The sequence below is a fragment of the Heliconius melpomene genome, chromosome 9, assembly GCF_056956725.1.
Source record: "Heliconius melpomene rosina isolate 202511_hmr_F chromosome 9, ASM5695672v1, whole genome shotgun sequence".
NCBI lineage: Eukaryota > Metazoa > Arthropoda > Insecta > Lepidoptera > Nymphalidae > Heliconius > Heliconius melpomene.
This window is the reverse complement of record NC_140397.1, coordinates 680,995-706,373: the sequence shown is the minus strand read 5'-3', so window position 1 is coordinate 706,373 and position 25,379 is coordinate 680,995. Positions and strand designations below refer to the sequence as shown.

Below are 25,379 nucleotides of genomic sequence, written 5' to 3'. Positions count from 1 at the left end.
GCATAATAAATTGCATGTCAAATTAGAAAGTATTTTAATTTATTAGTACATATGTGTAATGTAATGTTATATAGCCTATAGCACTTCTGAAGAATGCAGCTTTCATACAAAACAAAAACAAAATAAATCGATCCAGTAGATCCAGAAATCTTAGCGTTCAAACAAACAAACAAACAAACAAACAAACAAACAAACAAACTCTTCCGCTTTATTATATTAGTATAGAAGTATAGATAACTGAAAGTTCCTCAACTGAGACATAGAACTTTTATATAAATCGATATTTGTAGAACTCTCGTACATCTGTATTTTAACTAAAGTTTTCTGCCAATTCTAAATACTAATTTCAAGCTATCTAAATTATTTTAATATACACGAACTCTAAACGAATTCCTCTTATTACAGACAACAGACAGCGCGGACTTCCTAGCGACTCGACCTCACACAGCCGCGGTGATACCAGGCAAGCCTGCAGCCAACCCTCTACAGTTCATCAAGGTCGGCCCAGCAGACCTCGGCACCAGGGCTCGGGAACAGCTGCGGAGAGCGGAACTAGCCAAACGTACTGAACCAGCGAAGATTGAGAGACAGGAGGACTGGCAGTCGGTGAGTGTAGAATTAAAACTAGAAACTGGGGTTGGAATAGCAATTTAGTGTTTAGACATTCCGTTTTTTACTTTTAATGTTTCTAGGTCTGGTCAAAATGATTATTGAATAATTTACGGCTTTGGTTTTAGATAAGTTATTTTTGCATATTTATATGCTTTTTGGGCCCGTCGTGGTGAAGAGGTAGAAGTGTGCGACTTTTAACGCGACAGTTGTAGGTTCGATTACCACTCAGGGGAATGAAATTAAAAGAATGCTTGTAAGAAAAAATATTAATTGTCTCCTTCTTAAAATGAGAAGGCTATCATCGTACAGATGTCATTATATTAATTCAAGAATCTTCTTATCTGTAAAGAAAAAGAAAAATAAAGAGAACAAGAATTAATATTTACATTAATGAAACGACATGAGAAAAATTAAAATTAATATTAATATTAATTAAAATCATAAATAATTTATATTCGATATCAATACAATGTTAAAATTATAAAGTTCTTTAAGTACAAGAAACAAGACCAAACATTTCGATATACACGAAACCGAATTTTAAAATTACAACAAAAAATATCCTGTCAAAGGCAACGCTTAAAATCATTGCTGTACCGGTTTTGAAAAAACATCTCTTTGAAGACAAATCGTAATCGCTAATAAAGCTCAACCGGATGAGCCATTTAATTAAATTACATACAATAAGCTTGTTTTCGCTTTTTGTAAGAATCGACAATACGAGCGGAAACACGTTGCATGCCGGCGCTTAAGCCTCGCGACTTCCGGTGTCGGGTGTGGAGCAAAGTACTTTAATGGATATGTGATCGTTAAATATCTCGAATAAATATATCTTCACCCTCTATCCCGCATATAGCAGGGTAGAGAAGGGAATCTAGTGGTCATTTTTGAGATATTGCGTGTTGAGTGGTGCTGCCTATCACACCCATGTGCTACCGGGCGAAGATGAGCTTACCTTATTTGTCACATTCACAGGTAAAAGTAAAAGAAAAGTTTTTCAAAAAGAATATACAGGTCAGGTGGGGTGTCTTAAGCAAGATGACGTGAACAGTGCTCCATCTTGTTTGTTACAAATTGGTTACTGAAAGGCCTACCCTACTTTTTGACGGCAGCGTAAGAAAAAGAAAAATAATTTACATATGCGCTAAACATTTATATTTGTTTATGAATTTTAAAAAATATGAGTGGAAAGGTTTTTTCGTATGGTTGGTGCAAATGTAAGTTTAAATAATAGCTAATTCTCCAATCTAACTAGACCTAGGTAGGCTAGGTACACTTAGGACTTAAATATTAACTTAAACTTTAATGTTCTCCACTTTCCGCCGAATTCTGGATGCGTTGAATGGTGAAACTCAACGCCGCACTTTGACTCATTACCAGAGCGAGGAAGAGTCGAACTCACATCAACTCACATGCACCAGTCGCGTTTACAGTCACACGTTTTTTATATACCTCTTATATATTTAATCCCAAAATAATTGCATACCAACAAGAAGTACCTAAATCAAAATTCAAGACAAATTACTTAATGAAACCAATTGAAGGACTCGTTTCGTACAGTTTTTCATACAGTACTAATTTGTACGTATTTTTACGGACGTGATCGATTCCTTGCGATTTATTGCAGTTTTTATAGTTTTTTCGAAACGGTCTGTAGTGTATAAATCTTTGATGATGATGATTGTTTTTCGAGAAATTTTGGTTGTTTCGTGGTTGAAAAATGTTATATCAACATAAATTTTATTTTAAATGCTTATTTTTGACACGTTTGTGTAAACATGTTTGTGGCATCGTAGCTCCCAAACGGATGAATCGATTTTGATCAAGTTTTTTTTTTGGTAGGTAATAATACTTGATGTCTTTAGCTATGATTCTAGAAAATAATATTTATTATTTATGTTCATCTGCTTAAAGATGATTCATAAAAATTCTAAATGCAAGGTGCGTTTCAAATCTGCGTTGTATTTTTTTTGTAAAGTATCACTGTAAAAGAACAGCGCTTTAAAATATTATGAAATGATATTACCAAAGTAAACAGCATCGTTGAATAATATTTCTTTGTAATAATCTGAATTTTATTATAAAAAGCCTTAGCAAAAATGTTCCGAGAGGTGCTAAAAACAGAATTGTAATAAATATTGCATTTTGTTAGATAATTTTAATATAATTTGATGTGGTATGAAATGACGAAATTGTGATTAACCCAAATGCTAACCTTCCGTGGAAACCTTGTACAATATAAACCACAAGTTTTTTATCAACGTCACGTGGATCCCGCATATTATAGATGAGAAAGTGTCGAGTGTCAAAATACTTCATTTTCGAGACATTGAGTGGCGGTACTCAACCCCGCGCTTCAGCGTGTCACAGCAGGTAAATGAAAAAAATCCCCCGAAAGGGACTCGAACCCACAAGTATCGCTGTCAGACTTTGTCCCACTATGTTTGAGGAATCTAGACTAAAAGTTAAATAAGAAATAGACCGTTATATAGGTGTTTTAGTTAAAGCTTAAGAGTAAGTTTTCAGAACTTGCGCCGCCCGCTGTATGTAATTAAGGCTAACTCTGCTAAGATAAATAGCATCTTTTTATATTCCGCTAAGGAAGTAACAAAATGTAAATACGTTTTCTAGTCATTAGAAACCCGAGTGTTGTAAGGAAGATATATTTCTTAAATACCTCCTTTTTATAGAAGGAAATATATATTTTTTTATATTAAGGCGATGATGTCATCATAAAGTGTTCAGGTGGTGTTTTTGTGGCGACCGTGGTGCAATTCTACCGTTAACGCGCTTGTAGGTTCAATCCCCGTTTGGGGGGACGAAAATTGAAGATCGAAGTGTCTTAAAATTACGTTCTTTCTATTTAAACAAAAAACGAAATACCATCCTATGAGCGGATCTAGAGATATTTTCTGTAATTAATCTTGACAATATATTTTTTAGTTACTTTAACTATTTTAAATACAAATTTAAAAACATACTTCAATATATTACAAAACGCGTAAAACAAAACGCTGACTTCAATAATAAAAGGTGAAATTATGAAAAACTTGCACGCAATGTCAAACACGCGACAATACACGCTCTAAGCATTCCTAGGAAATTGTGGTATTGATACCATAATAGATCTGTTTACTATGGAAGGTATCTATTGGAAGAAATTAGTAGGAGATGTAGATGATTGTTATGTAGGTATTACTGAAGTAGATTGGAAGAATTAAGAGCAAAAGTAGTGTTTTGGTGATTTTTTCTTTTTAGTTTTTGTTATTATTATATTATATTTTAATTCTAGAGAATTTCGAGAGCATTAACTCGGGGATCACTGTTAAGACATTCTATTCACTACTTTTCGTTAAATTTTTCGAGACATTGCATGCTGAGTGGCGGGCTTTAACCTTGGTATCACAGCGAAGAAATGACAATATTAATAAATAATAATTCATTTCTCCGATGGGGATCGAAACCACAATCGTCACGTTACAGTTACATCTTATCATAGTCGGCATTATTGTAAACAATATATAATAATAAAATAACATTCTAATTTCCAGAACTTGGACAACTGGAAGTCGTCGCGGCGGAAGCGCGTCGAGCACATCATAGAGCGCTGCGTCGAGGTGCGCAAGTACGAGACCGAGACGCACCAGCCGCGCGCCAAGTCGAAGACGTTCAACGAAATGCTTGAAGAACGGTAAGTTATTTATTGTATTGATAACTAAAGTTCCGTCGCGGCTTCGCCCGCTTGAAATAAAACAAACACTAAATATTAAGAGAAGTTTACCTAAATACAATAATCAAAACTGCTTTAATATTTTTATTTTGATTAAACTATTTCTAAGATTAGCGCCACAAACCCACAGACAAATAGGAAAAAAAACATTGTTTTAAGTTCTTTTACATAAAAAAATGTGAGACAAATAAATATATTTCAACTAATTAAATATAATATAAATATTAATTGACGATTCTCGGTAAGAAAAAAATTATCAACTTTGTTTTCGTAGTGCGTGAATATGAAAAATCTCATCATTTCCCATTCCCGTATACGCCATTTCTTAAATAGGCTGAATGGAAACGAATGTTTTAAGACTGGGTTCTTTTGTAAAGATAAGAATACGTTAGATTTTTTATTCGAAATCTTTTATACTAAAGTAGACTAATAGATGAAAAAATTGTCACGATATCCAAGAAAACTAAATAATATTATTTATTGATTGTTTTTTTACTTCTATCTAGGTTTTTAGGTTAGACGTTACTTGAATCTAGGCTTAGGACATCTAAGGTCGTGTTGTTTTTATCAATATTATAATCGGTATTATAAAAAGGAATCGAAGTAAAAAAATAGCTTGGTATAAGCTTGGTATAATAGCTATAAGTAATAGGTAAATTAGATTGGTATATAATAGTAATTCTATTGAGTCAAATAAGAGTAGACAACGGTGAATCAATTGCGTGTTAACTTTGAAAATAAGGATAGATTATTTAAAATATTTGCTTAAAACATATTATCTAATTAATTATTTTATATTTAAAGTTTTGTTAGCCCACAACTTCCTAATATAATCGCATATTGTCTGTTTCTGTGAAATTTTCGGGGGATATTCTCTTACTGGTCTCCCACACTCCTTGAACCACAATGAAAATTTTAAACCCAGCAGGTACATTAGTCCATATAAATGCGTTTTCTGCCCATCACTTAATAATGGAACTATTTTATCTATATACAACCAAATCGAATACCTTTATTAGGTAGTCAATATCAAGGTAGACCTTTACAAAGGTGAAGATATGAAAGTCAATCATTAACTATATCAACATCAGTGTAAGATAATATCTTCAGCATCTTCAACTCAAATTTCCCAAAAGGAAATCAGCTTTCCCGTCTCAGGCGGCTGCCCGGTGTCAGTTTAACCGTCTCGCTCGGTGGGCTGGTGCCACTACTGCTACTCGGGTTACTGTGCATGTGCATTTGTGCAGTGTGCATCCAGGTATCTCTAGGCAGACATGCTTCTTGATAATTTTATTTAAAATGACATTTGCCTGACACTAGCACATTGGAGTTATTCGATTATTTGGCCGTTCAATTATTTAGTTTTGCGATAAAATATAATCGATGTCTATAGACTATCTACTGGTTTGAGCTGAGTCTCTTAAAATTAGGTTCCTTCTGCCTACACTACTATACGCGCGATACAGCGAAATACAGCGTGGTGCTAATAAAAATTTAAACTGATTCTCTAACTTTGCTCCATTTAAGACACCTGTAAGCTAACTCAAGGTTCCCAACAAGGCTTATGCGAATTAGTCAACTCTAATCCGTACTTAAACTTTACAAAGGCGAATATCCCATTGTCATATAAAATGTTTCTTATATAACTGTTAGTGTGAATAGTGAAAGTAGTAATTAAATGAAACGATTCAAACACGTTGTGCTTACTGTAATTATCGTCGTTGAAGATTTTATATTATTATTATTTGTAAGTATAACCATTTAAAGTTTTGTATTTTTATATAAGGAAATGCTATTTAATTGTAAGCTTTATATTACATTCATTAACAAAATGTGAAATCCCCAAAAACATGCCATTCAGACGATATTAAAGGCTGTTTAGGCAGGCATTGCAGACATAAGGAAAAAAATAATGTATGCTGGTAAATCAATAAAATTTTCTTTGAGGCCGTTGTGGTGCAGGTGTGTGACTGTGTAAACGCAATGGTTATGAGTTCGATTCCCACTCGAAAGAATGAACAGTCATAACTTCTAATTATGATCGTTTCCCCGCTGTGGTAGACAAAGCTTGGCGCTCAGTTCCACCATTTAACTCGCAAAGTCAAGAATTCAGTTGAAAAGTCGAGAACGGAATCTCTTAGGTTCTCTCAGCCTATCCTGCCGAATATCTGTGGTATGATGGTGTCGTATATGCACTCCAATATACCTAAGTTTAAATTCAATATCTATTTATTTTATTATATTATATATAATATATTTTGTAACATTTTGTTAAGAAATTACAGGAATGTAAATAAAGTAGGCCGTCGTTTCCTCTTTTCCTTGAATTGTTATCTGCAACTTCTACACTATTATTATCAAGCTAGAGAGTTTGTTTAATTAAAAACGTTAATCGAACTATTTTTTTCGAATTGAACTATTACTTTTGTGTTGGGTAGACCATTTATCGAAGGAAGCTCTAGGCTATATTGTATAAATCTTCTGATGTACCCATACTGTAATCATTAGGTCCGTGCCCACTCCGGACTAGTTCTTTGCCCACCCCAGAAATTTTACAAACAAATATTTTACCCCAGACTATGATTCCTAGTTGTTTCGAGTTAACCACGTGGGCAAAGTCGCAGTAAAACGCTAGCAGTTAATAAAGTCAGCATTGCTTTACTTATAGTAAATTTATAAGTTTAATATACTGGTATTGAAAGGAAGTGAAATTAATTAGCGTATAATAACATTATACATTAAGTTACAATATAAATTAGAAAGCGGTTCTCTTACATTATCATTAACAAGTAATGAAATGTTTCATATACATAATTCTACCTTTATTAATATTCCAACTATTTTATGTGGAGTTACTATAAATGTAACGGTTGTGGGTTTGATTCCCACTGAGAGGATTTAATTATTTTTATTTTCTGTCTCTGATAACAAAGTCCGCCTCCACTCAATACGCAATTTTGTGCGGAAAATTCGGCGGAAAGTGGAGAATCTTGTCTTAACTTTAGGGGTCCTCTGTCTACACCGCCATGCGGGATTAAAGTAAAGCTGCTCTAAATAGTACAATTTTAGTACACGCGCGCTGCAAAACGAAAACAAAACTAGTCTTATACGAGGTGTGTTCAAAAAGTAAGGTGACTTTGTATTTTTAAGAAAACATATTTATTTATTTATGAATATTTATGTTGTCCCCTTCAAAGTAATCCCCCTCAGATACAATACACTTATGCCAACGGTTTTTCCAATCGTCAAAGCACTTCTCATAAGCACTTTTCGGTATAGCCTTGAGCTCTTCCAGCGATGCAGTCTTTATCTCTTCAATCGTTGCAAATCTCCGTCCTTTCATAGGTCTCTTTAGTTTTGGGAACAAGAAAAAGTTATGACCCTTTTGAGTAAATCTGGGTCGTCGTTGACGTCATTCAACAGTTCTTGAGCGATGCTCATGCGACGGTTCTTTTGGTCAAAATTTAGCAATTTCGGAACAAACTTCGCTGACACACGTCTCATGCCCAAAACGTTAGAAAAAATTTCATGGCACGAGCCAAGCGATATACCAACATCCTCAGCAACTTCTCTGATAGTGATTCGACGATTTTCCAGAACAATTTTCTTCACTGCTTGAACGTTTTCATCAGTTGTTGACGTGCTTGGGCGTCCAGAGCGAGGCTCGTCATTGGCATCTTCCTGGCCATCTTGGAAGAGTTTGTACCACTTGTAAACATTTTTTTTACTCAGAACAGTTTCACCGTATGCCACTGGCAACATTTTAAGTGTTTCGGAGCACTTTATTTTATTTTTTACACAAAATTTGATGCAAATCCTTTGATCCATATTTTTCGATAGCAAGAAATCGCCGAGCACGCAAAACACTTATAACCTTTACGCCTCTCCCAACCAAACAAAAAATGCTATACACTTGAAACTTGGTACAGATGTTCGGGAAGAGTGTACCAACATAACAAAATAAAAAAATCGATAATCGAAAGTACGTTGCCCGCCAAATTTGAAAAGTCATCTTACTTTTTGAACACACCTCGTATTGCCTTATCACACTACAAAATTACTATTTTCTTAATTTAAATAACTCTTTTATTTAAAGAAACATTTAACTTGGCTATTCGCTTCCATAAACATTAGCATCACAATTATTTCTGAATAATTACTCTTTTGTAAGTTCATACATTTTTCCCCCATTTAACTCGAAACAATGTGGTCCGACAAGAGCAAACAAACATCCGTAGTTTACACTAACTCACTAGAATGTGACAAACACGCCGAAATGACGCGGTACGCTTTGAACTACAATAAGTTTATAAGACGACGAATAGCGACTTTATTGTGTTGATTATAAGAATTGTAGAAGATAAGGAAATTACTAAATTCGGAGAGTAGGGAAAGGTGTCTTAATGGGAACAAAATGTCATTTAGGTTCAATGAAAACGTATTCTGCTATGTATTCCGAACTTCACGAGTTAGTTAGAGGCAACCTGGGAACCTAGTGTTAAGATACTCGGTTTACATTAAGACATTTCCGTTCACCATTTTCCGCTGAATTCTGGAGGCATTGCATGTCGAGTGAGGGAACTCAACGGCTCGTCTTGTCTAGTATAAATAACTTGTTATATATGACTAAATGCCACTCAAAACTGCAATTAATCGTTATATCGAGGACTTGGCTCGATTTGTTATCTAACTCACGGTCACCCTAAAGAGAGGTTACAAAAACACGTACTGTCCACCACATACGAACATACGAAATCTAAAATGAAAATGAAAGCCTTCGTGGTTGAGTGGTACAGCTTGTGACATATACGCAACGGTTGTGGATTCGATTACCTCTCGGGAAGGGTATTATATATATTTTTCTCCGCTCTAGGAACAAGACAAAGCGCGAAACATTTGCCATAAAGTGAGACGCGGAGTGTCTTAACACTAAGTTCCTCTTGCCTACAAAAAAGTTTTAAAAAATGTATGCAAAATTCTAAAGCATTGATTGACATGTGTTGCCCACCTTACGCAATTAACCATAATAATAGATGGCTGACACGTCAAATTCATGTATGCTGTTTCGCAAGAGAACTAAATTATAACACAGGGTTTCATGCTTTTTAGAAAGAAATAATTTGTAGAAATTGTAATTTGTCATTGCAGTGGCACAACGTCCGAAAGTAAACACGACGGTTGTGGGTTCGATTTATACTCAGGAGCAAGAATCATTTTCATTTACTTGCTTCATTTATAACAAATAAAGCGCGGCGTTGACTTCCGGCACTCTACAGTGGAATGTCATTTGTGGCACAGCTCTTATGACACGAAACGCTATGCCTATAGGTTCAAATTCTGTTTAGGTAGATGCAAAATTAATTGACAAGTGGATAATTATATTTTATTCATTATGGTGATATTTTTTACTTTTACGACTGTGTTACAATAAAACCCTTTTGTATTTAAAACCCAGTTCTAAATCTGGATATAAGGTATGATGTTCAACGTATAAAATATTCAAATTGTAAAGTAAACAAAAGCAAATACTACAACAAAAAAACCTCAACATAAAAAACCAATACAATTAACTTCTTCCATACAAATGAAAGGATTAACTTACAAAATCATGTAACAAAATCTTACAGAATAGTTTTTTACATCACATTAAAAGTACTGCGTAATAGGAATCACGACGCGTGACACTCTGTAACATTATAGGTGTAAGTAAAGTCAGTCAGTCAAAGACCTTTGCCCCATGGTATGGCGTTGGAACATTTTCCCATGGTAATCTACCTGCCCCCCTGGACGCTCGGCTGGTCTTGTATGACTGACCGCAAATGGGTCGTTTTTCTTTAATGTTATACCGATTTTAGTGAAGTTTGTTGGGTTAAACGCTGTTTTTTTAAGGTGGTGATTATAAAATAATATGTTTTAAGTTTTTTGTTTATCTCTAAATGCGGTTTTACATGTGAAATATTGTTTTGATTTTTTTGTTTACCTATCTATTTAAATACGTATTCATGGTTTTTTCGCACAGTAGTGCAAGCAGGTAGAACACTAATTGTAAAACATTCATTTACTCCGCTCAATTTCGATACAAAGCGTAAAGAATGACGGAACTGAACGCCGAGCTTTGTCTCATTAGAGTGAGGATAATGAATATAATTCAATCATCAATTCAAATGGAAAATGTTACAAAAAAGAACTGTTCATATTGTTATACAACAAGATAAACACGTGGCTATTCATTCAGTTTTAGAATTTCAGTTTGGTATTATATTACGGATGTTGAATCACTGGCTATGACGCCAATTGTTCGCACTCTAAATACAGATGCTGTAAACGTTGTATGGACGACGTAATCTCCTATATCTTTTGTTAGTTTTTTTTTTGGGTGTATTTTTGGTATACGTGGTTGTGATTCAGTAGTGATTGTATGCAGTTGGTATGAGTTTGAATCTTAGTTTATGGGAAATATAGCAAATGTTACATAATTTTAGTCTCCGTTCTTAATTTTTTTGCCGGAATTAGAGATTTTGCTTGTTGAATAACCAGAATGTAACGCTTTTCTATGTCTCTCGACATATACAACAGGGAAATGGAAATAATGCATTGCCCAGTCGAGATCGAACGTTGGTAGTGGTAGAGGTAGTGACACACTCACCATGTTACGCCACTAAACCCCCAGTGTCTGAAGAATTGGTTGTAAAGTGAAGAACAAAATATCTAAACCCTCTGCCTGCCTTGCCGGTTGCGGTTTTGTATCCCGCGTGACACAGAAAAAAATATATTATTAATCTATATATATAAAAGGACTTGTAATCTATATATATAAAAGGACTTGTCCTCACTGACTGAGGTAAGACGCACGCACAGCCGTAACCGCTGTGCGTAGAAACGTGAAATTTGGACAAAAGTTTACTTTCGTAATCTGGACATCCACTAAGAAGGGATTTTGGAAAATTTTAACCCTAAAGGGGTGAAATAGGGGTTCAAAGTTTGTATGGAAAAAAAATTAAATCGGCACCGATTTTTATAAAATTTGAAATTTAGATTTTTAAAAGTATTTAATTGAACACGTGTTTCATCGTTTTCTAGAATTCTCCCCCTAAGGGTGCAAATAAGGGGTTGAAAGTTTGTATAGGTTTTTTTAAATCGTCACCAATTTTTATTAAATTTGAAATTCAGACTCTTAAACGTATATAATTAAACATATGTTTCATGGTTTTCTAGAATTCACCCCCTAAGGGTGCAAATAAGGGGTTGAAAGTTTGTATGTGTAAATTCTTAAATCGCCACCGATTTTTATAAAATTTGATATTGAGACTCTTAAAAAATATTTAATAGAACATATGTTTCATGGTTTTCTATAATTCAGCCCCAAAGGGTGCAAATAAGGGGTTGAAAGTTTGTATGGAAAAATCTTTAAATCGCCACCGATTTTTATAAAATTTGAAATTTAGACTTAAAAATATTTCATTGAACACATGTTTCATGGGTTATTAGAATTCACCCTTAAATACGCAAGCGAAGCTGCGCGCGTCCGCTAGTATGTTATATTATTAATGATATCTTATTTTACCTAATAAAGTAATTCTATACACACAAGAGAAAGTATGAAATATATTAGGAATCTACTCTAAGAGCTAATATTACCATTACCACGTAACGTGCGAGTACAATACGTGTGTAACAATAGTTAAAGTGAAATTACGTCACTGGGTAAGTAGGTAAGTCGTGGTACTGTCATTTTGTACTGTGATTTGTGATCCATCTTAATAACTCTTGTTATATAGTTAACTCTAGTTAATGTTAGCTTTGTTGCCTTTTTCCAGCGTTTTTCTTATATATTAAAAGACTGCTCTTATAACACTTACATACATTGATTAAAGAGTGATTTGACACTATGTGTTCCTTTAACCTGAAGATATCAGATATACTATCGCTCCTACTATCGCTTCTTAGAAAATGATATGCCCAACAAAGTTCTGCGTAAAGCAGTTATGTTTTACCGTAATAAATCTATAATGGTAAGTTTGTTGCTAGTGTTGCAATCGTAAACACGTTGTATTCACTATTGGGACATAATTAATGATTTGATGATTGCGACATTTCATACTGACATCATTACAGGTCATTTTGTGAATGATATTTTAATATGCATAATAAATGTTGACTCGTTGTTATGTAGTTCAGCTATTTTTGCATGGTATGCTTCCATTGGATCGAAACTAGATTTTAACTTAACGATTATTTATTAAATACTAGCGGCCCGCTCGCGTTTTCACCCGCGTGAACTATGTTATATTTCTGTCTCCATGACTACGTCCTAGTGACGTTTATCCAAAATTTGAGACTCCTAGCATTTGTAGTAACGAAGTTTCATACAAACTTTCGACCCCAAAAACAACCCCTTAGAAGTCGAATATTGCAAATTCCCATCTTAGCGAGCACCTACGTCCTATAAATAACTCCTATAAAAAATTTGAGTGTAGTATGTGAGGTGCATATAGTTTCTGAGATTTCGTGATGAGTGAGTGACCTTTCGATTTTATATATATAGATTAATATGAACAAGAATATTGGTAGTAGGTTTCTAATTATTTAAGCCCAATGGTTATATTCTACCACTAAAAATATTTGCAGATTGTTTTATTTATCAAATTTTCAAATAAGAAAATACAATTACCAAACTATCTTTTCTTAATTTTAGGTATAACTTGATTTGTTTCGTATACAAGTCTTTAAGTTTTTTGGTAACCTAAAATACAAAGACCTTTATATCTATAATTAAAGTTGAACCGCGTTTGTAATTAACTTCGCAATCGGTAAACAATGATTGAAGTGCATCGATCCACCTTTCTAAATGCAACGTTTGCGCGTAACCGAATCCTCCACTTTCGCTAAAATCGGCTGATGCTAGGGTTACTAGGCTTAAATTTTTTGTAATGTGTATGTTTCTTTACTCAAAGTCGACATTTTTGAGGGAGTCATTTTTATAGCGTTTTTGAGCCAAGAGGGAGTTTCACAGAGGCACAAGAGTGTAACTGTAAAGTGACAAGTAGGAATACTTGGGGCATCTTGACATTGGCATCTTTAATTCATACTTGCATTTCTTCGGTTTGGTAACGCTGGCAAAGCATGGCGTTGACTTCCGCTACTCAATATGTAATGCCTCTAGAGTGTCTCCCTGTCTACTCTGCTACTCTGCTGTTGTGAATACAGCGTGAAGCGTTAAAAAAAATTGACATGTTTATCTATTATACTAAAGCAATTACGACTAACTTTGCAATTTTCTAAAGAAAACAATAATATTCATATATAAAAATATATTTATAAATATTTCACTTCAACCCTAACAAAACATCAATTGTTGGAAAGCGGCTAAATGTTAACAATTACGTCTGTCCGTTTGCGCTTTGAATGCACTTTGTATTGATCACGTTTGCGTCGGATACGAGTGCACGCAGAGATTACTGTACAAATACAAGGTAAACAGTAAATGCATGAGAAAAACACATTCATGGCGCAGGAGCAAGCGTGTGACTGTAAACGCTACTGGTTGGAGGTACGACTCCCACTCGGGGAAATTTTTAATATCCCCGTGAAACTGTGAATAGAATATCGCGATTAGTGCGGAAAGTGGAGATCGGAATGCTTTCCGGGTTTCCCCGTCTATTTCTCTACGCACGATACGACGTGACACAGTCAAATAAATGTGTACCCACTGAAATGGAAGTATTTAACAAATAATACATATAAATGCAAATCTACTATACAATTATAAAATCAAAGTAAACTAGAGAAATTTGCTTAAAAGAAATTACACCCTTGTCAAATAACACCCACGGCGTGATTAGCTGGACATGTCAAATTATAAGTTACTGATAACGTTTCCTATAGCGCTTTCTATTTCTATCTGTCGTTTGAGGGTGATAATTGCCACTTTCCCCGCCCTAACATGTTATATAGATAAATAGTCTGTATTGCTACTGGTATTTGGGTAGTTATTAATATGGTAGGTAGGTTTTATAATAATAGGTAGTTAGTTGGTTTTCTATACAGATTAGTTTCACTTTTTATTTTGTATGGGTGGGCAGGGGGAAATGTTAAGATACTGCGTGTTAAGTGGCGTAATTCAACGCCGGGCTTTGACCAGTTAGATACCAGAGCGACGAAATGAAAATAACTGCTATAAAAAACGTAAATTCGTCTGGTTGTTATCTACGGATTGATATACCAACGATCGATTTTAGGGCCTCTGTTATTTTTGATTTATATTAAAGATCTCCCGTTTTGATTTAGAATTTTAAAAATTCTTAGAAAAGATTTAGAATATTTATGTTAACGTGTATTGTGCAGTATCGCAAATACGCCACTAGTTCATAAAGCTTATTTTTCAATCCAAGAGTACTAAAATGATAAATATGCGAAGAATTAAATCAGACGCTGTTACACCAAGACAGCCTTAAAAAACTGAAATATTATCTTGGTTTTATCTTAAATTATATTGTATTACCTTTAAAGCTAATAGTAATAAAACAAATTATCACAAAAAGAAATGCCTATCTTAAATCCATTCAGTATAAAGTATTTTTTGATTCGCCTTATTGCGTGGAGTTATGACTTACGTTTCATAGACCGTATGATACTTGACCATATTGAAAGTGCCCTCTAATACATATACAGTGGCAGTATTAAACGCTATGGGAGACTTATCTAATAATCTATGGAATGTAGCTCTCCTTACCAGTGCAGCTATTAAAGTTACAAGGTTTTTAATTATTTATTAATTGAATTGTATATTTTATATAAAAAACTACTGGATTTCTCGTCGTGTCTTTAAAGTAGAACTGCCTTTTAAGCATACAGTTATTGCTTGTAGAGCTGACATTTCTATGAAATTAATTAATTAAAATTGTAAACTGTCTTTTTTATTAAATTCACATAAGAGGCCATAGCGGTCATAGCGACAGCGACAACTTGACGATTGTGGGTTCGATTCCCATTCGCATGTACGGATTAATTTCGCTCTGGTAGCAGAACAAAATATAACGCACATCTACTAAATATAACGCACTAACCTAACACTACGGATGTAGTGTTAGGTTAGTGCGTACTGAACGTGCGAAACCTTTGCATACTGAAGCTATAAAATGTCTTATAACACTTTAATCAAATTATATAAAAACTAGCGGACGCGCGCAGCTTCGCTTGCGTATTTAAGGGTGAATTCTAATAACTCATGAAACATGTGTTCAATGAAATATTTTTAAGAGTCTAAATTTCAAATTTTATAAAAATCGGTGGCGATTTAAAGATTTTTCCATACAAACTTACAACCCCTTATTTGCACCCTTAGTGGGTGAATTCTAGAAAACCATGAAACATATGTTCAATTAAATAGTTTTAAGAGTCTAAATATCAAATTTTATAAAAATCGGTGGCGATTTAAGAATTTTCCCATACAAACTTTCAACCCCTTATTTGCACCCTTAAGGGGAGAATTCTAGAAAACGATGAAACACGTGTTCAATTAAATACTTTTGAAAATCAAAATTTCAAATTTTATAAAAATCGGTGCCGATTTAAATTTTTATCCATACAAACTTTGAACCCCTATTTCACCCCTTTAGGGTAAAATTTTTTCAAAATCCCTTCTTAGTGGATGTCCAGATTACGAAAGTAAACATCTGTCCAAATTTCACGTTTCTACGCACAGTGGTTACGGCTGTGCGCGCGTCTTACCTCAGTCAGTGAGGACAAGTCCTTTTATATATATAGATATGAAATGGACAATTAATATATTTAATATTTAGCTCACTTTGCAAAGTCAAATACACGATTAGTCAATATGGCGTTGAACTATTTCGTAATTACAGGCGGAATGTGCATGTCTAGCTCGCAATGCTATAAATATAACGAATATTGAAAGACGGTTTTTATCTGTATAAATAATTATAATTACATATAACATTGACGCCGTCGTAGCGCAATGACAGCGTGATGTCTCTTAATGCGACAGTAAGTTGTATCCCGCACGTAGTAGAGTAGGCAGAGGGAACCTGGGAACCTAATGTTAAAACGCTCTGTTCCTCATTAGGACTAGACGATTTGTGTGGTAAGGGAACTCAACGTCGCGGTTTGCCTCGTTACCAGATCGAGGAAATGGAAATATTATATATTTCATTTTCTCGAGTGACGACTCAATAGTGAGTAGGAAAAAAAAAGAGAAGTCACATTTTTCTCTTTTATTTTCTTCTGCTTAAAAAATAAAACTATATACAACATTACGTACACTATCATTACAGTGTTGCTAACTTCCGACAAATCAATCAAAATGTAAATACTTTCATACATCATTAGTGTACGCTTCCTTTTTTATTTAAATTAAGTTCTCACAAGATAAGCCCAGGAAACAGTTGTTTAGAAAGCTTGAGTCTGTTTTAATGTCTACATGGTATTATATATATACGTAATTGTATGGAAAATATAATATTTATTTCTTCTTATGGGCAGAGAAAACTTAATGTTAAGAGTCTCCTTCCTTAGCTCTCCGCCAGAGACATTGCGTGTTGGGTTGCAAAACTCAATGCCACATTAATATTTCCAATACATCATCATCATCATCATCAGATATAATTATAATATACATAGATAAATTTAATTTCGTCTATCACGCACTAGCAAGTGAGTTATCAACGAGTCAACCTAGTCTAGCATTGTTGTAACAAATGGTTTAAATAAAAGATAATAAATATAAAACAAGAGCTCGACGGCATGTGGGCCTATGGTAGATTTATGACTCCGAGAGAAAGTTCTATAAAAGCATTACGAGAACCCTGCTGCACATGTTGGGGCACATGAACATTTGGATGTCGATGACAATAGGCTCGCTGATTTCCGACTTCCAGGGAATTTCATATAATAACTCCATGAGAAACAAAGCATCGTGGGAAACGAGCCAAAGGGGTGGGGACACCCGAATTTGTATTAAAGCCGACCAACCTTAGGGATAAGGCGATTCCACTACCAGCACTCTTATAGTTAAGAACTAGTTTTAATAATAATTGTATTTTATTTTAATAAAATAGTTTTTAAATACAAAGTTTAAGATATTTTTACTGGCGCCCACCGGTGGGGCCTAGCTAAGTGAACAAAACGCGCAATCATAAGTAATTCCGCAAAAAGTTTCGCGAAGTCTCTCAAGACTATGGCTAGGCAACGAAACCATATAAATACGTAAAAATACTGTTATCAGTGGAAGAAAATGATCAAGGAAGCTGCCGTCGTGAGCATTCTGTAAGTACCAAGTAGCATTATCTTTGTCACCATTCCTTCCCATCTGAAACTCCCAACTTTTGTATAAAATAGCTATAGGAATACTAGTAGTGTTATTCACTCTCCTTCTGATAGTGAGAGTAGTGAAAGTAGCGCGAGTCAGTCGTCCTACCATTTTAGAGTCCCGTGTTTACATTAAACAATGGATCCAAAAACCTTACTTTTGTTCGTCCCTTCGTATAAGGGCGACGCATTTACTTTATATAATTATATTAACTGTGCTAAGCAATGGCTACAAATAGTGGGTGGAGATACACCACAAAATGTTATGTTATTATTAAGTAAATTAGAATCTAAAGCTGCTACATCAATATCTATGATTGAGCATGATTTTAAATGGAATAATATAGAATTAGCATTAAAAAGAGAATGCGGAGATAATAGAGATTTAAATACGTTATTAATAGAGTTAGGAAATGTTAAGAGAAAAGGTTTATATAAAGATTTAATATTCGAATTAAAACAAAAGTTATTTTTTATTAGAAGTAAATTATTAGATAAATATAGTGAAAAACTTTTAGTAGATGAGGTAATGGAGCCGTACATAAATACCGCCCAGAACACCTTAAGAAATAGTTTACCGTATCATGACCAAATATATGTATCTAACTGTAATTTTAATGAAACGGCAACTAGAATATTGCAATTAGAAGCAGAAGGGAGATATGACAACTTTAAACAAAATTTTTATAGTGTTTTACCGCCGCCGCGTAATGTACATCACAATGGGTATTCGCAATATAAACAGAACTATAATTATAACCAGAGACATATTAATCCGTCTACATCGCGATCGAATAATTTTCCGATGCGACATAATTATAATAATAATTTTTATAATAATAATAATTACAACCATAATAAAAATCAATGGACTCCGAATGCAAATAATTTTTTTACTAGGCCGCAGAATAGTTATTTTAAAAGGAATCAATATCATCCTAATACAAATAGGATCCCGCAGGAAATGGGGGATGTTTCAATGCAAACTGCCCCTCCATTGCGTCCTGGTCAGGTCAATTTAGGGAAAGGTATTGTTGCTGAGGAAGTATTCCACCAAGAAAATAATTATGATAATATTAATTTAAATTTTCACGAAGTTGCCAACCGCGATAAAACATCACATAGTATAGAACATGTGAAAGATAAAGGGAAGCACGATGCAGATGCATTAAATGTAATTGAAATATTCCAGACAAGCTCGGATTCATTACAAGCTCATTGCGATGAGGAAATATCGTTAGACAGTACACCATGTAAAACGGACTCTACTGTAAATACTGAGTCCAATTCACTACTTTCAGATAATAAAACATTAAGTAATACAATAGATTCATGCCAACAAGACAGTGATAGTGGCATACCAATTATTAACAGTTATCCACCGAAACGTTTGAGACGTGTAGTGTTTGAAAGTGCGCCTTACGAAAACGCGAAATATGAAAAAAGTATGTGGTATTTTTATATTCCACCAAATAATGAGGAAAAAGTTATTAAAAATTTTATGTTAGAATATTTAAGTAAAGAAAAATATGCGTTTATAATTCCTAATGAAGAATTATTTTTTAAAGTTTCAGAAGTATATAGGAAATATTTTGATCATAGTAAGTTTAAGCCAGTAAGATATACTAAGTGTTTAATAGAGATAGATAATAAAGAGGAACGATTATATTTGATTAAAGAGTGTCATTTATTAAATAATAAACATGAAGGTATTAAAAGTGTTTATAAGCAATTACGAAAAAAATATTATTTTGAAAATATGCGAAAGATTATTAAGAAATATATTTTAAATTGTGAATTATGTAGGAAACAAAAGAATTATAGGAATGATAGATTGAATAAACGAATTCAGCCTCCAAAAGTATTTAAAATAGGTGATAAGGTTTATTTAAAAAATTCAATGATAGATAGGCACAAAACGAAATCAAGATTTCTGGGTCCATACAAAATCTTAAGTATAGAACCGCATAATAAATATAAAATAAGTAATGGAAAAATTTATCACGTAGAGGAACTAATTGTTTCAGAATCCTCTATACTTTCGGATATAAGTTCAAGTAGTTAGACCCTTCGGAAAATGTAGTAAAACCTACTCGAATATTAGATGGAAAGTGCTATACAATAAATATATAAGTTAGAAATAAAAATTATTATACATAAATTAGAAAGATGTAAATCACAGATATCAAAGTATAAATATTATTTTAGAACATATTTAAATAAAATTGTTTCAGTAAATACTAGATTGTATTGTAAATTTAATTTGATTTTTTTATTGATAATTGTGTAAAGTGGTATAAAGAAAATATGAAAAATTGTACCTATTATCCAATACAACCTTCCCTGTTCCTATCCTATAATGCGAACGGTAATTATAGCATACAATGGAAATGAAATATATGATGTCAAAGATTATACTGAACTAGAACATTAATATGCAAAGGAAATATTTAAAAAAAAAAGAGAATTACAGCTGATGAAGATGGAGAATAAATGAAATTCCAACATTTAACTATGAAAATCACGACATAGTATAATATGGTTGACAACTATTATAACTATTATTATATTACTATGCCTAATTTGAGCTTAAATTCTCAGATCCAGGTTTCGTTCGAAACATGTACTTCGAATTTGGAGGGGGACAGTCAACCTAGTCTAGCATTGTTGTAACAAATGGTTTAAATAAAAGATAATAAATATAAAACAAGAGCTCGACGGCATGTGGGCCTATGGTAGATTTATGACTCCGAGAGAAAGTTCTATAAAAGCATTACGAGAACCCTGCTGCACATGTTGGGGCACATGAACATTTGGATGTCGATGACAATAGGCTCGCTGATTTCCGACTTCCAGGGAATTTCATATAATAACTCCATGAGAAACAAAGCATCGTGGGAAACGAGCCAAAGGGGTGGGGACACCCGAATTTGTATTAAAGCCGACCAACCTTAGGGATAAGGCGATTCCACTACCAGCACTCTTATAGTTAAGAACTAGTTTTAATAATAATTGTATTTTATTTTAATAAAATAGTTTTTAAATACAAAGTTTAAGATATTTTTACTAACGTATGCATCGTAATTATAGTTATTAGTTTTGTACCGACAACTTTGATTCTGTAATTCTATTCGATGAAATAAGTTTCTTTTTATTTATATAAATAGTGGATAGGAGAAAACTGTGATTCGCAATTAGTTGTTAGTACCTGGTTGCTTATATATCGTTTCTTTTAATATCTTTTTATTTTTTATATTTTCACGCGCATATCCCGCATATGTCAGTGTAGGCAGAGGAAGCTGGTAGGGTTACGGCAATCCTTTCCCCATACGCCACTTGGTCTTCTAGATATTTAATGTTGAGTGGCTGAACTTAACGCTGCACTTTGCTTTGGTACCATAGCAAAGAAACGAAAATAATTCATTTACGCGAATGGAAATCGAACTTACGACCGTCGCGTTTACAGTCAGACGTCAAACGACCTCTAACATGTATCTCACGTTTCTAAACGTTTTAAAATTTTGCAATACTATAGAAAATGATCATTTTTACTCTATGTTATATAAATTCAATTACTGTAACTCGAAACTGTATTATTAGTTTTCGCTTAGAAAGCACCTACTAAGTTGAATATTAGCAACTTTGCAGTTTTAAATTTAATTTAGCACTTCTAGAGTTTCTAGAATTTTATATAGTCGGACTATTATATAACTGTATCCCGCTTATAGCTGATAAAACCTAGGAACCTAATGTTAAGACGTTCCGTTCCCATTAAAACCCTCCCGTTCCTCACTTTCGGCCGAATTTTGGAAGCATTGGATGTTGCTTGGTAGATTATACTTACATATTATGAAACATACTTTCTTACGTTACGTTACTTCATTTTTTATATACAAAAGTGAAGTAAGTGCACCTACGCAATAATAAAAATAAAACATAAAAGACCCACGCGGTTCCGTGCTTCAGCTTATACCTTTAACGACAGTAATCTCTTACTCTATGACGCACTTTTCTTATATAAAACAGTTTAGACTTCTGAAGCCATCGAGAGTGTTAATGCGACGGTTGTCGATACGATTCCCATTCATTTACCAAATCTGGTAACGAGGCAAAGCGTGGCTAATACTAAATGCCCAGGTTTTTCTGCCTACCCTCCTTTGTGCGGCATACAGTTACTATTTATATACAATTACTTTTTTCTAAAGAATTAAGAAGCCCAATAAAATGACAATAAATAAGCTAAATAGGTTACTGCGACCAGTATAGGCTATACTAGTCTAGATACTATTTAATGACGGACAAGTGTCACGTGTTAACCTGTCTGTCACGCCGCGACCTGCTTACATTACTTATGCAACTAAGACTAGACTAGACTAGACTACTCTACTGAACGAACACTAAAAATATTGCATAAATACTTATCTTTGTTCTCTTTTACGATTTGTATCGCTTAGTGAAACAATGACGTATTTGCATTTTTTGAAAAAAAAAAAAAATAGAAGACTTCACTTTTATAACTTTAGTGTAATAATAATTTTTACCTGTGTTTGCACCATCCAGGTCTACGATTATTTAAATTAAAAAATCGATTTCAAAATTAAAAACAAGAGTTGTGGGTTCGACTCTACCTGCTATAGTACGTACGTATATACGTATTTATACAAACTTATTAGAATATTTAAATTACCTTAAAGTAAAGATAAAAAAAGATAAGCCATTGTTATTCTTACAACTTTTTAATTTCTGTTCGTCTCACAATCAAAAATAGACAAAAACTGAACACTTGAACAAAATAGTAATACACTATTGATACGCGCTGACTCAAAATCATTGTCACGATTACGAAACTCTACATACTCTTTTACAAAGCTGCATAAATAAACAAATTCTTAACATTTCCATACTTCCCTTTTTCCCGGAAGCGGAAGGTGTGTCTATTACTTCCGCTGAAAACCTTATTGGGATTACAATCTTTATACATAAAGAATAGTTTAGAAAGTTAAACAAGGTATATTAAATCTTAGCTTTGGCTTAAGATTCAATGTTTTTGTGCTATGTTATTTACGGGCATTTATGTAGATATTTATTTTCTTATTTTTGGATTTATCCCAAATTACAGTAAATTATTACTAATGAATTATCGAAGGAGTCTTATTTACGTACAAACATTTGTATAACATTTTATTTGACATTGTTAAATTATTTCTTTATATTTTTTCAAAATATTCAAAAATAACGTTCGACGCTGTTGTTACACTGTGGCACGGCATCTCAACGGTTACGTTGGTTGTAGGTTCGATACCCACTTGGGTGAATGAAATATTTTCTTTTCCTCGCTATAGTGGTAACAAACATGACATACGAGACTCATATCTAGAAAATTAGACAGGGCTTTAGGCATGAAGTGTCATAACTCTATGTTCCTCTGTCTACACTGCTATATGCGGAATACAGAAGCATGAATTTACAATATCAATAAAACACAAATCTACCTAAAAAAAAGACGATAACCCACTGAACCACTCCCGCATATTAAACGGTTAGTTTAACTAACTTTTGATTCAAATGACCACTGGACATAACTTTCCCAAATAAGTTTATCTGACAGTTAGCTTTCTATCTGCACCTTACATGGTGGCAGATAGAGCACCATACAGGAAACGATGGGAAGATTCCCGACTTTTTACTTTGGAGCCACTTTCCTTATCAGTCACTTTACTATGGCGGTGCTTATATGTGCATGTATAGAAATTATTATTGCTCGCTTTATTCATAATATGTTAGCATTGAAATATATTATGTTACTTTAGTGTTTAATTGAAAATATAAAACGGAAGTTGTCGATTCGAATTGAGTATGTAGTAGGTATCTGTTTAGTAGCAAAAGTTTTAAATTTTGACAATTTCTAATATTTCCTTGCATTTTATAGTTTATATTTTTATCTTTTATAAATAAATAAAGATAACAAAAATCTAGTTCTTGTTGTAAATTGAGATTAAGGGCCTATTTAGTTCAAAATTGTAAATGTGGCTTAACAACCGATGATTACTCGATATATTTACGCGCTTTGCCACGTGAGCGAGGAAATGAAAATATATAAATATTTCATTTCTTCGAATTGGAATCGAACCCACAACCTGTGTGTCAAGTATGAACAACTAACTGGCTAATTTAAATTTTGATAATTATACTCGTAGTGTCCATTTACTTAGACTATATTACAACTAACTTTTTATCCACCTGTCCTTGTCAAGTTTTTTTATTCATTTAATATGAAAAAAATCCAAAAAGAAATTTTGAACTCTAAATATATTTTAAATAAGGACTAAGCAACGATAAATATTCATTATCATTCGGTTCATAAATCAAGACTATTGTTGCAAAAACATTGTTTCCGTCGCTCGTGGACCATTCGATTTGGATCTGGTGTTTTCAAAGGAAGTATAATATTGATAATTAAATTGATTTCTTTGATACTAAATATTACATACTCATAAGAGGTCAAAACGTACAATTATTAATAGTCCCTTATAAATTTATTTTTAAAATGTTTTAACGTGATGATTGTGGGTTCAATCCCCGGCATTGAATTCTGCCACTTTCCTCTCAAGTGCAAAACGGAGGGTTTGGAGTTTAGCTTTCTGCCTACCTTGCTATATGCAGAATAAAGCTTAAAACTAATATTTAAACATGTGAACTGTCAACGACGAATTACTCATTTTTACTTGAAATTACCAAATGTTAGTGCTAATAGCGTTCTCAAGCATTGGAACAAACTAACAATGGAATGAGGTAAAAATTCTCACCGACAAATTGCGACATTACACGCTGTCCGTACTACAATGCTTGTGTCGCTACTTGCTTTATGCAGGGGATTTAAGTTATAAGCGAACATACTGCATTATATCTAAAGTTTATGTATTTTAAAATTAACGATAAAAAATTGCAGTAATTTTTTAAGTATTCGTTTTAGCTTCAGTTTTGCTGTGACTGGCAGAGTAGTAGAGTTAGAGTCAATACTCCACGAGACATTACGTATTGAGTGGCGGAACTGAACGCCGTCACGGCGTTGAGTTCTGCCACTCAGGATGCCATGTCTTTAAAATTGGATGGAAAACGTGAAAACGAGTGCCTTAACACTAGGTACTATTTGCCTTACCTGTTTTTTGCGGGATCTGTATCCCGTTAAACTATAAAACTATATAATAAGAAAAAAGAAGAAATAAAAAAATTATGTATAAGTAACTTGAACCTAATGTTCTCTATAATTCCTTTTGCACACACAAACATAAATCACTCACAAACCATGTCGATGTTCATAAAAGAATGCGTACTTGGCTGTGGTCGTGCAAAAATTCACGAATTAGCGCTCTCGTGTGCTTGTAATACGTGGTATGCCTCTTATGTAGGTAAACATATAATTATTAATTCCGCCCCCATTTATATATATAAATATGTATGTACTTCTCTTTGTTTAGCTTCACGCTCTATCCCGCACATAGTAGGGAGGTTCATCTATGGTAGAACACTCCGTTGCCATTATGACATCTCAGAGCTCAACGCTGCTTTTTGAGCGACGAATTGACAATATAAAATAATTCATTCCCCCGATTAGGTAAAGAAAGCCGCAACCGTTGCGATTACAGTCACATTCTCGTACCACTGCGCCCCGACGGCCTCGATACCAGTAATATACTTGTACCACAGTAGT

The 25,379-nt window shown here is 33.7% G+C and overlaps 1 protein-coding gene across 8 annotated transcripts in view; it reads left to right on the top strand.

The window, feature by feature from the left end:
- Window positions 1–25,379, top strand: part of smash (smallish) — a 151,893-nt gene that overhangs the window by 105,856 nt on the left and 20,658 nt on the right. For all 8 annotated transcript variants that reach the window (XM_085190365.1, XM_085190364.1, XM_085190363.1 and 5 more), the window contains 2 exons: window positions 406–606; window positions 4,164–4,303. In XM_085190365.1, the coding sequence (XP_085046491.1) occupies window positions 406–606; window positions 4,164–4,303 (341 nt within the window). The remainder of the gene's footprint in view (window positions 1–405; window positions 607–4,163; window positions 4,304–25,379) is intronic.